The 13,534-nt window shown below is 48.2% G+C and overlaps 1 protein-coding gene across 1 annotated transcript; it reads left to right on the top strand.

The window, feature by feature from the left end:
- The first annotated feature begins 3,431 nt into the window (after positions 1-3,431).
- On the top strand, positions 3,432-12,716 carry PEX5 (peroxisomal biogenesis factor 5). The gene is made up of 16 exons (XM_030187086.1): positions 3,432-3,641; positions 4,767-4,958; positions 5,139-5,174; positions 5,395-5,527; positions 5,685-5,816; positions 6,398-6,500; positions 6,720-6,810; positions 6,971-7,093; positions 7,269-7,358; positions 7,679-7,798; positions 7,993-8,136; positions 8,220-8,290; positions 9,021-9,221; positions 9,302-9,467; positions 9,884-10,041; positions 10,877-12,716. Exons 2-16 carry the CDS (start codon positions 4,797-4,799, stop codon positions 11,076-11,078), a joined length of 1,932 nt encoding a protein of 643 aa, XP_030042946.1. The 5' UTR covers positions 3,432-3,641; positions 4,767-4,796; the 3' UTR covers positions 11,079-12,716.
- Positions 12,717-13,534: the final 818 nt, after the last annotated feature.

Genomic DNA, 13,534 nt, shown 5'->3' with positions numbered 1-13,534 from the left:
TTGCCATTGCACTGGTTCACTCAAAACAAAAGCAAAAAAGATTATTAGAAATAAGGGACTGCCTATACGTGGTCCATCGGTAAAAAGGAAAACGCTGTTCCTGTTGGATAGGCAGTGCCTTAAAAGGTAGAGGACAAAAAAGAATTTTTTTTTTGCTTAATTTGACAGATTTTTAATTTATTTGAAAGCTTCCCATATCTGGATATAAATATCATGAAATAAAAATTGAGTATCACTATAACAGCTTAAAAAATTATTGCAACTTGTAGAAACAGCAGTTATAAACTCTGTATTTTGTGCTCATTTTTCTACACTGTTCTATACAATACAAATTTTGGTGAGGATATCCTGTTTCCTGATGGGTTCATCTTAACTGTTGTTTTATTCTGTTTTGAACATGTTGCAGGGACAAGTGGTTTTATAAGTCAAAACAAACATAAATATTTTGTTTCATGCAGATCTCTTTTGATTAAACATAACTAAATGGGCTATAAAACCCTAATGCAGTCCACTTGTTTCTATATTTTGTTCTTGTGCTGACTTATACTGTGCTAAAACTCTTATCTCTTCTTGGTAATAAAAGGAGCTCATTGTAAACACTAATCCACCCTAAAAGGTTGTTTTGTGTCTGTACATGAGGAATTGTGATACTGAATAAATAAATGTATGTTTTTGTCCCTAGTCATGCAGCCAAAGTTTATATAACTCTTTCAAGAAATCCAATTAATCATTTGACTTATTTGTGGAACATAACCAAAGGGTATGGTCGCATTTTCACTATGGTAATACTAGAGCCCAGCTAAGGAACAGATTATTTTGATTTAGTCTTCGCTGGACCAAACTTGCTTTCCTTGTGCCATGGATAGGCAGTGTCTTAAAAGGTGGAAGATAAAGGATTTTTTTTTTTACATTTATATCCCACATTATCCCAAGCAAACTTGGGTTCAATGTGGCTTACATTTGAAAATACAGTGAGACAGAATAATAGAATTCAGTTATATCATGTGAGTAAGGAGATGGATATGTCTGAAACATTTAACATAGTTGAGATTAGCATATACTGTATACCCAACTGGTCATTTAAAAGTCTGTACTTTAATGATGCCGTGTGTTCAGAAATCATAGCCATAAGTAGGCAGTTATTCAAAGATACGGTCTGTGCCAGATCCGGTGGTGGGAGGCGGGACTGGTGGTTGGGAGGAGGGGATAGTGCTGGGCAGACTTATATGGTCTATGCCAGAGCCGGTGGTGGGAGGCGAGGCTGGTGGTTGGGAGGTGGGGATAGTGCTGGGCAGACTTATATGGTCTATGCCAGAGCCGGTGGTGGGAGGCGAGGCTGGTGGTTGGGAGGTGGGGATAGTGCTGGGCAGACTTATACGGTCTATGCCAGAGCCGGTGGTGGGAGGCGGGGAGGGTGGTTGGGGGGCGGGGATAGTGCTGGGCAGACTTATACTTTGTGCCAGAGCCGGTGGTGGGAGGCAGGGCGGGTGGTTGGGAGGTGGGGATAGTGCTGGGCAGACTTATACGGTCTGTGCTCTGAAAAAGACAGGTACAAATCAAGGTAAGGTATACACAAAAAAGGCACATGTGAGTTTATCTTGTTGGGCAGACTGGGTGGAGCGTGCAGGTCTTTTTCTGCCGTCATCTACTATGTTACTATCACATGCACACACCAGAACAGGCATCCATCAGATTGCAAAAGTAAACAACAACTTCTACAGAGTACATTGAAAATGTATTTTTATTTTCTCATTTCCATCTTCCAAAATTCCAGACAGCAGATGTACAGATCAGCAGGACCTAAAGCCCTCCAAACAAAGTCAGAAACAGTTTATACCTAATTGTTCAACCACCCTTAGGATTCACCTTTGGTTTTAAAAAGCACAACCATGTGCATGTAAGGTCTGGATAAACAAATTAAAACAATCAAAGTTTAAAGCAAATGCCCGTAATATGTGGTAGCAATAGTGAAACAGTGATGGGATATTTACATAGAAGGCAGCCTGAGCCAACAGATTTATTTTCCACTGAACATAATTCACTTTTTGTATGAACTTGGTGTCTAATAGTGTGGTGAACTAGACAATGTTGGCACAAGACTGAGGCTGAACAGAAGTCTGCATGAAGGAAGCCCCTCCCTCATTATTCAATACCTCTCTGTGAAATAGCAGCAATTAAAAAAAAAGGCAAGTGCATTTTTATAGTATACCACTGCAATCCACAAAGCAAAGTAAGCAAGTTCCCATATGCCATCTTTTTCTTTTGATTTAGGCACAGGGGAAATTTTTTTTAATGCTCCCAGGTTTCAACCTAATTCATGTTTAATGTGGTATATAAATGTCATAAATAGAAACTCTGAATGTTGAGCACCTGATTCTCATAACATTTTGTCTGTTTTAGTGGCCTTTTAGCAGGAGAAAAAAAAATGTCTGCACGAATATAGCACATGCTAGGGTGTCCTTATAACCAGCACCCCCTTCCAAATGACTACTACTATTTAGCATTTCTATAGTGCTACAAAGCATACGCAGCGCTGCACAAACATAGAAGAAAGACAGTCCCTGCTCAAAGCGCTTACAATCTAATAGACAAAAAATAATCAAATCAATTAATGTGAACGGGAAGGAAGAGAGGAGGGTAGGTGGAGGCGAGTGGTTACAAGTGGTTACGAGTCAAAAGCAATGTTAAAGAGGTGGGCTTTCAGTTTCGATTTAAAGGATTTAAAGGCCAAGGATGGGGCAAGACGTAGGGGCTCAGGAAGTTTATATCAGGTATTCAGCGTGCAGCGAGACAGAAGGCGCGAAGTCTGGAGTTGGCAGTAGTGGAGAAGGGAACAGATAAGAAGGATTTATCCATGGAGCGGAGTGCACGGGAAGGGGTGTAGGGAAGGACAAGTGTGGAGAGATACTGGGGAGCAGCAGAGTGAGTACATTTATAGGTTAGTAGAAGAAGTTTGAACAGGATGCTGAAAACGGATAGGGAGCCAGTGAAGCGTCTTGAGGAGAGGGGTAGTATGAGTAAAGCGACCCTGGCGGAAGATGAGACGGGCAGCAGAGTTTTGAACCCACTGGAGAGGGGAGAGGTGACTAAGTGGGAGGCCAGCAAATGACACACTGATTACAATTTATAACAAACTACTACTCTGCCTATGAAAAGTTATTCCGTTATTATACTTCCTCTGTGTATATTCGTATGCTACACAAGCCAACATGTTTGGAAATACAAGTGAGACAGTTACACAATGAAGAAGGGACAACGTGGATGGTTCGCTGGCTTTATATTTGAGTGTACGGCGATGACGGCTGCGCGCGCGGGGAAGGGGAAACGGAGATTGCCCTAAGTGGCTTCAATTTGTTGACGTCACCCTGCTCCTGTTTTATCTAACCTCCCCGGGTGCTGCGGCTCTTGCGGGAGCTCTGACCTCCCGGGTGTCTCTTTTGCATGTGTTGGAGGAGGTGACGTGGATTCTGATCTCCCGGGGGTGGTGGGGGGTCTCTTTTGCATGTGTTACGGCTCTTGAGGGAGGTGGGGGGCGTCTCTCTCTCTCCCCCCCTCTCCTTCCGTTCCCGGGTTGCATTTCTTGCAGCTGCTGTGCTGGTTCAGCCTCTTCCTCTTGTGCAGAGAAGGAGGTGCAGGAGGAGGTGAGTTGAGCTTTTTTTGCGGGGGGAGGGTCTTCTCCTCCCCCCCCCCTTCTTATGCATGCAAATCGTCACCCCGATACCCCATTCCTGTGTGGCTACTGATACCCTGATCCTGCCCTGCGCAGTCTCTGACCTGGTCCGAGCACCGGATCTTGCTGGAGCCTGATTCAGCTGCCTCCCCCCCCCCCCCCCACCCCCCACACACACTTCCCGGGGGGGGTGAAATGTTTGTCTGGTTGGGGCGATTTTGCATTCTTAAAGGGCCCAGCGGGGTCCGCGGTGGTGGCACAAACTTTGTACAAATGTCATTTCTACTCCCACCGTGCAAAAGGTTTTACTTTCCCTGTTCTGCACTTTCTTCCAGCCAGGCTTCCCATATATTGGCTAAAAACAAGAGCTCTGCCCCCCCCCCCCCCAATGAACCAAGTATCAGAGTACTTCCTCCACCAGGTACTGTTCCTGTGATAAGTGTATCCCCTGCCCCCCCTCCCTCAGGAACTGTTCATGGGATAAGAGTGTTTCCCCTCTCCCCCTCCCCTCAGGAACTGTTCTTGGGATAAGAATTCCCCCCCCCCCCCCCGCCCAGGAACTGTTCCTGTGATAAGTGTTGCCCTGTCCCCCCTCCCTCAGTTACTGTTCTTGGGATAAGAGTGTTTCCCCTCTCCCCCCCCCCCCCCTAGGAACTGTTCTTGAGATAAGTGTTTTACCTCTTCCCCCCCCCCCCCCCAGGAGCTGTTCTTCGGATAAGAGCGTTTCCCCTCTCCCCCCCCCCTCAGGAACTTCGGATAAGAGCGTTTCCCCTCCCCCCCTTAGGAACTGTTCTTGAGATAAGTGTTTTACCTCTTCCCCCCCCCCCCCCCCCCCAGGAGCTGTTCTTCGGATAAGAGCGTTTCCCCTCCCCCCCCCATAGGAACAGTTCTTGGGATAAGAACGTTCCCCCTCCCCCCCTTAGGAACTGTTCTTGGGATAAGAGCGTTTCCCCTTTTGCCCCCCCCCCCCCCTTGGGTACTGCTTATGGGAATAAGACTGTTTCTCCTCTTTTGTTTTTCTAGTGATATAAGATCTGTGTAATGGACAACCTGTGATTCTTTGCCCTTCCAACCCCTTTCCCATTTTTCTTGGCAGGGCTGAGGAAGGGGCCGGCGCTCCCCCTTCATGCGACTCTTGGTCGCCATGGCGATGCGCGACTTGGTGGAGGCAGAGTGTGGCGGGTCAAACCCGCTGATGAAACTCACCAGTCACTTCACCCAGGACAAGGCACTCAGACAGGAGGGTATCCAACAGCCGGTGTGGCCCCTGGGGGCCCTGGCTGAGGTGGTGAGTATCTAGGTGCTGAGATGACCTGGGTTTTCTCAAGCTCTTTCACCTTATCTGCAGGTGTTTAGGGGCAGTGTGTGGGGGGGGGGGGGGGGGGGGGGGAGACAGAGTTTGGGTTGTTTGATAGAATGAGTCCATGGTAGGGGGCAACAATTCTTTCTCTTTCTCTCCACACGTCAGGTGTCAAAGCCCCTGGGAGCCGCCTCTGAAGATGAGGTAACGGATGTCTCTTGTTCTCTCCCCCCCCCCCCCCCCCCCAAAACCATCACTCTGGGGGGGAGGGGCTTCTCTTTGATCTGTATCATTGCTTGCCTCATAAGGGAGGGTATAAGGGAGGATGATTATGTGTCTGCTCTTTTCCTGGTTCTGGGCTTGGGGAAGTCTCGCAGCCTGCTCAAAAGTGTGCTGCCAAGTCTGTCTGTCTGTCTGTCCTCAGCTGGTGGCAGAGTTCTTGCAGGATCAGAACGTCCATCTCCAGGGACGTGCGCCACAGACCTTCAGGATGGATGACCTGCTGGCAGAAATGCAGGAGATAGAGCAGTCCAGCTTCCGGCAGGCACCGCAACGAGGTGAGGGTGAAGGAAGGAAAAGGCAGGAGGGAGACTGGGGCGACACTGGATTCAGGTGCAGAGAGATGGGGGGAAAAAACATACTGACCCCCTACCCTGAGATCATACACATCCTCTCCATCCCCTAGATCGCTGACCCTCTGCTCTCTCCTCATAGCTCCTGGGATTGCTGACCTTGCGCTGTCAGAGACGTGGGCTCAGGAGTTTCTTGAAGTGGAGGGGGCCACAGACGTTGCCCAGGATTACACTGAAGCTGATTGGTCGAAGGAGTTCATTGCTGAGGTTACCGGTGAGAGATGCAGCAAAGTCTGCCATATCTTTTTCGCTACCTTGCTGTTCTTATTCCTGGCTCTCCTTACGTTTATGCACAGTCATTTAATTTCATAGTGCTGTGGACTTAAAGGTCTGCACCTGTTCTCACGGCTACACAACCCCTTCTGTTAAAATTCGTTCACAGGGCTTTGATGGGACTGTGCTGTTCAGCTGACTGTACTGTAATTAAACTTCATCTGTGCCCAGACTGATGTCAATCAGCAATCAGCACAGCAGCACCCCTGAATTCTTGTGCCGCCTGTGATGCGTTTCAGTGTGAAGCCTGTCTGAGCTGTCTGATGTCAATCAGCACAGCAGAACCCCTGAATTCTTTTGCTGCCTGTGAGATGTATCAGCATGAAGCCTACACGGGTCGTCTGATGTCAGTGAGCACAGCAGCACCCCTGAGTAATCGGTGTTTATCACGTGCAGCACATCTCTGTGCTGTAAGAGAGGAGACTGAGGGTCGTGGGCTGGGAGTGGAGAGGTTTGGGGACAGTGGCTGGTTAGTACTGATAGTTTCCGGGAGTAACCACATGTGTCTCATCCTGCACTCAGACCCTGCGATGGTTTCTCCGGCACAGTGGGCACAGGAGTACTTGGAGCAGTCACAGGAGAAGCTGTGGTTGGGGGACCCCGAGGAAGAGCGAGCGGAGAGATGGTGAGTGAGGGACAGGGAGGAGGATGTTTGTCTGGTTTGTTCTTCCAGAGATGATGATCTTGTAATGGTGAATGTGTGTCTTGGTGCCTTGTGGAGGTTGGGTGGTCTCTGTCATGAAGGAGGAGAGGCCTCTAGTCAGCAGTGTGGCTGTATCATACGTAGGAGGAGGAATGAAGAAATACTTTTTAAAATCCCTCCCTCCTTTTTTTCCCCTCACAGGAATGAGGAATACCAGCCTGCGAATGAGCTGAAGAAAACAGCCTCTGACTTTCTGTCCAAGGTAGAGGACCCCAAACTATCAAAGTCAGAGGTGAGAACAGGGGGCGTCTCTCTCCTCCCCTCCAAACTCAACAGTTCCTGTACTTCCCCTCCCGCCCCTCTTTCTGTCTGACCTTGGTCTGATAGCTGAAAAGCTGTTTCTTACGCTGTCTCTTTCTCTTTTAACTCCTCTCTGACTGACCGTCTCTCAGTTTATGAGGTTCGTGCGGCAGATTGAAGACGGACAGGTCTCCATCGAGGATGACAAGGTGACGGTGAATGTCGGAGAGCCACAGCAGGCGGAGACATGGGCAGAAGAATTCCTGCAGCAACAGGTGGGCATCCTCTTCTCGCTCTCGCCCCTTCCTTCTGCTCTCTCTCTTTCTCTTCCCTGCATGTGAACATCGAACTGAGAACCTGCTCCCTTTGGGAGGTTGGGGGAGAGACACAGGGACACCTGACTTTGGTTCACTGTGTGATTTTTGGTTTTCTCTATGTTCGTTGCATCAGAGCTCCTCAGAAGTTTGGGTGGATGAGTTAACAGGTTCAGGCAGTGCGACAATGGATTCTGATTTTGAGAATGCCAAGGCTGCGGTGGAGGTAAAATCATCGTTTTCACTGAACTATGTCCGGGGCAAAATATCTGGGAGACTAGGACAGAGGAAGAACCCTTCTGCAACATTCTAGTGATGGGGGGTGGGGACAGTTTGAGAAGTACCGAAAGGGAATAGACATTGGGGGAGAAGGCAGGGGCTGGAACAGGACAGACGGCCTGTAATATCCTTTTACGGAGGGGCTGAGAGATACAGAAAGGGATACATACAAGAGGGCTGGGACACCCCATAACATCCTCAAGAAAGGGAAATCTCTGGGGACAGATGGTTATGCCTTTAGATGTGATCCGTTGTTTTTTTCTACAGTCGGACGTGGATTTCTGGGATAAGCTACAGGCAGAGTGGGAAGAGATGGCGAAGCGTGATGCCGAGGTTCACCCCTGGCTCTCTGATTACGATGATCTGACGGCCGCTTCCTATGATAAGGTATCGTATTCATATCAGCTGATGAACTGATGGTGGATAAACGGCTGTGTTAGGAGCATGAGGTATCGGCAGTAAGTCCCCTTTCCTGCACTGTCCTGAGAGTGATAGTGGATGTTTCAGGTGAAGGTTTTGTACAGCCTGTGCTGGATGTGGGTTGTGTGGTTTACAATCTGTTCTCTCCTCATTGATATCAGGGGTATAAGTTTGAGGAGGAGAATCCCATGAGGGATCATCCACAGGCATTCGAGGAGGGTCTGAAGCGGCTAGAGGAAGGGGATTTACCCAATGCGGTGCTGCTTTTTGAAGCTGCAGTACAGCAGAAGCCGAAGCATATGGAGGTGAGAACGTGGTGGGGAAGAGTGGAAGGGAGGGGCGGAGCTGGAGAGAGCGGCATGAGGGTAACCCGTGTTCTCTCTGGCAGGCCTGGCAGTACTTGGGTACAACGCAGGCAGAAAATGAACAGGAACTTCTGGCCATCAGTGCGTTGCGACGGTAAGTAGTGATAAAAACTAACCCTGCGTTGTTCACTTGTGACCTCATTTGCGCCCTCCTCTTTCTTAGCCTGACACCAAAGTGACATCAAGTGGTTGAAGGAAAGAATTAGAAAGTGGAGTGGAACGGGTAGAGCTGAACCGCTTGTTTTACTCTTTCCAAAAATATTAGGACTAGGGGGACGCGATGAAACGACAAAGTAGTAAATTTAAAACAAAATATTTCTTCACTGAACGTGTAATGGAATTCGTTGCCAGAGACTGATAAAAGCAGTTAGCTTAACAGGGTTTAAAAAAGGTTTGGATACTTTTCCTAAAACCAAAAGTCCATAAGCCATTATTAAGGTAGACTTGGGGAAAATCCACTGTTTCATTTCTAGGATAAGTAGCATTAGATTGATTTGCTTAGATGAGATTGTAAGCTCTGTTGAACAGGGCCTGTCTCTTTTATGCGTTCAGTGTACAGCGCTGCGTATGTCTAGTAGCGCTATAAAAATGATTAGTAGTAGTAAATTCAGTTTCTGTTCTGGGATTCTGCCAGGTACTTGTGACCTGGATTGAAACAGGATACTGGGTTTGCTTATGAAAATCCAGAGACAGTTCCTGGGTTCTGGTCCACATAGCCTGTGCCCGGATTCTGCTTCTGTTCTGAGGACACTGCCCATCCATCTCTCTCTCTCTCTCTCTCTCTCTCTCTCTCTCTCTCTCTCTCTCTCTCTCTCTCTGAGCAGCTGTCTAGAACTGAAGCCAGACAACCTCACCGTTCTGATGGCTCTGGCTGTCAGCTTCACTAATGAGTCGCTCCAGAAACAGGCGTGTGAAACACTGCAGGATTGGCTTCAATACAACCCCACATATTCCCATCTGATGAAGGAGGCAGCTGCTGCCGACTCCGCACCCCAGAAGAAGGCATTTGGTTCCTTACTGGCAGAGTGAGTAGATACCCCTTACCCTGTCCCTCACAGACTGTGTGTGTGTGTGTCTCTCTCATATATGTATGTCTGTCTCGCAGCTCTCTCTTCATGGATGTGAAGGAACTCTTCCTCCAAGCTGTGCACATCAATCCAGCCACCATTGACCCGGATGTACAGTGCGGCCTTGGTGTCTTATTCAATCTCAGTGGAGAATATGAGAAGGCTATAGATTGCTTCCAGGCAGCTCTCACTGCCAGGCCCGATGTAAGTGCTTCACCCTCCCATCCAAGTCCAGACATGTTAACTTAGACTGAGAGTTGGTGGGATAGGGAGCTGTGAGTTTAAATTTACCACAGAATCGCACAGAGTGGTCATAAGTCACACAGAGTTAGTGGGAGTTGGGTCTGCACTGCAGGTGTCCCAGATCTGAGTGGCTATGCTGAAGGTCACACAGCGAGAGATGGTGGCAGAGGTGGGATTGGGAGTTGGGTCTGCAGGTGTCCCAGTTCTGAGTGACTATGCTTAAGGTCACACAGCGAGAGATGGTGGCAGCGGTGGGATCGGGAACCGGATTTGCAGGTGTCACGGCTCTGAGTGACTCCTTGCTGAAGTTAACACAGTGAGGCATCTGGCATTTATAGGAATTACAGAGACCCAGGCTGACCGCTGTTTTCTTCTAGGATTATCTGCTCTGGAATAAGTTGGGTGCCACACTAGCCAATGGGAACAGGAGTGAGGAAGCGGTGGAGGCTTACCGCCGAGCCCTGGAACTGCAACCGGGCTACATCCGCTCCCGCTACAATCTGGGAATCAGCTGTATCAACCTGGGAGCTCACAGGTAGTGCTGTCTCTCTGGGGAGGGAATGTCTCGGGTTTTCTAATATGGTATTAAACTCCCTCCCTACCTCTAGGGATGGGAGTCTTAAATCCCTGTAGAAAGGGAAGAGCTTGTCCTAATTCCTCTCCTGCGCTGTTCTCAGACCTTCCCCTGCCCTCCTTTCTCAGTGGACACGCGGGAAGGTCAGGCACTCTGATGGCGCCTAGGACAGAAGCAACCTGAAGAGACTCCGGGGGAGGGGCAGAAATTTGGAATAGTTTGGCAACTATTTTAACCCTAAGTGTTCTCGGCTACATTCTTTCCCAGATATCTCAGCATTTAGAATTTACATTTGAAATGGGGATTTTCACTGCAGCACCCCTTCACGTCTGATTGTCCGCAGCTTGCTTAAACCTTATCCTTGAGCTCTTTTCAGGCATAGTCTTCTTCCCCCCCCCCCCCCCCCCCCCCCAAAGCAAGAGCAAACAGCCAGCCCTTCGCTGCAGAGACTAGTAAGAGAAGGAATCTACTAGCCACTAGCATTTCCTCAACCAACGGTTGGAGCACTGTGGGTTCATTGCTCCTCCATCTGCAGAACGCACAAGGGCGGGGTCCTTCCTGAACCAGGTGCAGCTGTAGCATCCTTAGGTATTTGGTAGAACACAAACCATTTAGTTCAGATCGAGGATACGTCTGTCTTTAGGGGCCATCGATGATACCTGTCCTTCTCCCCATGGAGAACACCAGTTCCAGGCAAGCAATGACGATCCACCCCGATTTTATCCACTCTGGCTGTCTCTCCCCTTGTTCCCCTTCCTTCTCCTGCTCTCACTGATTCTTCTCTCTGTCTCGATAGGGAAGCAATTGAACATTTTCTGGAGGCTCTGAACATGCAGCGCAAGAGCCGAGGCCCGTGGGGGGAGCACGGGGCCACCTCGGAGAATATCTGGAGCACCCTGCGCATGGCTCTGTCAATGCTGGGCCAGAGCGAGCTGTACACGGCGGCTGATGCGCGAGATCTTCCAACGCTCCTCAACGCCTTCGGCCTCCAGCAGTGACTCCCAGCCTCTGTCCCCTGCGAGTGCAGCACCTTGGCAGAGAGACAGCCATGAGCAGTCCAGCTCTCCCTGCCCACTAGAGGGCTAGAACGCTTCGAGTAGACCTGTGTGGGCTAAAGGCACTTGTCTTCTCCTGTGTTGGGGCCCTGGGCTGTTTCTGTTGCGGATGCCTCGCTGTTCTGCTCATGGTGGGACGTGGGTGACCTCTGGTGGCTCCTACTGTGCATTGCAGCTTTTGCTGTAGAAGCCTGAGTGCGGCAAGACACATTCTCTGATCACTTCCTCTTTCTGCAAGGAAGGGTTAATTAATAGTTTTCTGATTTATGTAATAATTGAACAGTACACTTTAAAACCTTATAATTTTCCCACTTAGCACCTGGGTCTCTTCCCCCCCCCGCACTCTGTCGGCAGTTAGGAGGCGGGGGTTGTAGGGGCCACTTATGACGTCTTTACTGCTTCTCATTTGGGTCTAAGGTGATCATCAGCCCGCACTGTCTCCTGTGTTTTAGTCAGAGAGGGAAGGGTAGAGAACAACCCTCCCCCACCGGCCAATGTTTCTATGGCATATGATGGGGGAGGGGGAGTATAGGAGCAGGAACAGCAAGTGAGGGAGGAAGGAGTGTGCTCTTGAATGAAGGGTTAAGTGAAACCCCTTTGAGGTTGCTGCCTCCTCTCCTTAAGGGTGGGAACAAGAGTCTTCCTCATTTTTGTTCTGGGGGAGGTGAGTAGTGAAGGGAGAGCTGAAGCCCTGATGTGATGAGGCCTTTGTGAGTCGTAGGATTCTTTAACTTCATGATCTGTATTTTGACCGACACTCCCCCCCCCCCCCCCAATGTTTTTATTTACAGAGAAATATGGTGCTTGTGCAAACGTGACTGTCTCTGTGCCATGCTAACGCGAGGCTGTCTCTCTGCCAAGTCTTAAAGCCGAGGGGTGATATACTTAGGGCAGAAGGTGCTCTCACCAGGCTGGGGGTCACTGACAGTGCAGGGGCAGAGGAGTCCCCAGGATAGAGAGTACAGAGAAAAAGTGAGTCTCTCGTACCAGTAGGAGGTGCTATCACAAGGACATTTCTAAGGTTTTCAGTATAATTTTGCTTTCCAGTTTTATAATTGTAAAAGTCTTTATTCTGTCTGTCCTATATCTGTTTAATTATGCTTTGGTTGAATATGTTAAAAATTGTAAAATACTTGTATATATGTATTGGCTAATTTGCAAGTGTGAATATACAGAAGTCTTGCATTTTTATCTTTAGTAAAAACCATTTTATAGCCATAATGAATGAAATACAGAAAAATGAAATAAAGAATTATCTAGCTCTGATATTGTAATGAACTTGTGCCGAGGCAGAGATTGATGGGAGATAGGCCGGATGTTAATGGTAACACTCAGTTCATCGAGGCATAAGGTCAGGTTTCCTAGGATGAGCAGGGATGTGTCAGCCACAGGCAGTCTGCTGTCCACGGGGGAACTCCAGTTACAGGTAAGTAACTTCGCTGTACCACAGAGCGGAGCACGGTGACACCTCTGATGGGAAATACCTTTCTGTGACCTTATCAGGCTACTCGAAGGGAACTTTAAAGAAGTCCAGGAGCGTAAAAGGCTTGAAATTAAATGATCGGACATATTGGAAAGGTTATGAAAGGACTGAAGGAAGGTCTGTCTTTCTAATTCGCTGTAAGCCCTGAACCCCTACTGCCAGTCCCTCTCCGATCACCCCCTCCCCCCCCCCCCGACTCCTCTCCCAGCAGACTATTGGCATGAGTCATATCGATTTGCTCAGAGGGAGGAGAGAGTGTTATAGTACTTAAAAACTTTAAAAAATCCTGTCACATTATTATATTTTGGGTTTTTAAAAAATTTTATTAACTTGTACTTCACTACATTCACTGCTTCTTTCTAGGATACTGTCAAAACACACAGGCACTTAAGTTGGGGTTTGTGAGCACACCGGTTTCAATAAGATAAGTGATACATAGCCTTTATATTTATTTATGCAATGCGATAAGCAAAAGTATGTAAAGATTGAGTTATTCGAGCATTGGTAGGGCGGGGGTAGAGTCTGTGATTAGAAATTCACACGGTACAACATAGTTTGACTCCTAGGAATCCTCTACTATCTTTTTTGTCTTTCTAGGATAAGCAACATAAAATCTATTTTCTGGGATCTTGCCAGGTATTTGTGACCTGGATTGGCCACTGTTGGAAACAGGATGCTGGGCTTGATGGACCTTTGGTCTCTCCCAGTACGCAACACTTATGTACTTGGGGTTCTGAATGGAATCTTGCTGCTCTTTGGGGTTCTATATGGAATGTTGCTGCTCTTTGAAATTCTGCATGGAATCTTGTTGTTCTTTAGAATTCTAGAATCTTCCTACTCTTTGGGGTTCTACATGGAATATTGCTACACTTTGGGTTTCTGCCAGGTATTTGTGACCTAGATTGGCCACTGTTGG

This window comes from Microcaecilia unicolor, chromosome 14 (genome assembly GCF_901765095.1).
Source record: "Microcaecilia unicolor chromosome 14, aMicUni1.1, whole genome shotgun sequence".
Classification (NCBI taxonomy): domain Eukaryota; kingdom Metazoa; phylum Chordata; class Amphibia; order Gymnophiona; family Siphonopidae; genus Microcaecilia; species Microcaecilia unicolor.
The sequence above is the reverse complement of the archived record's forward strand: the minus strand, read 5'-3'. Positions and strand labels throughout refer to the sequence as shown.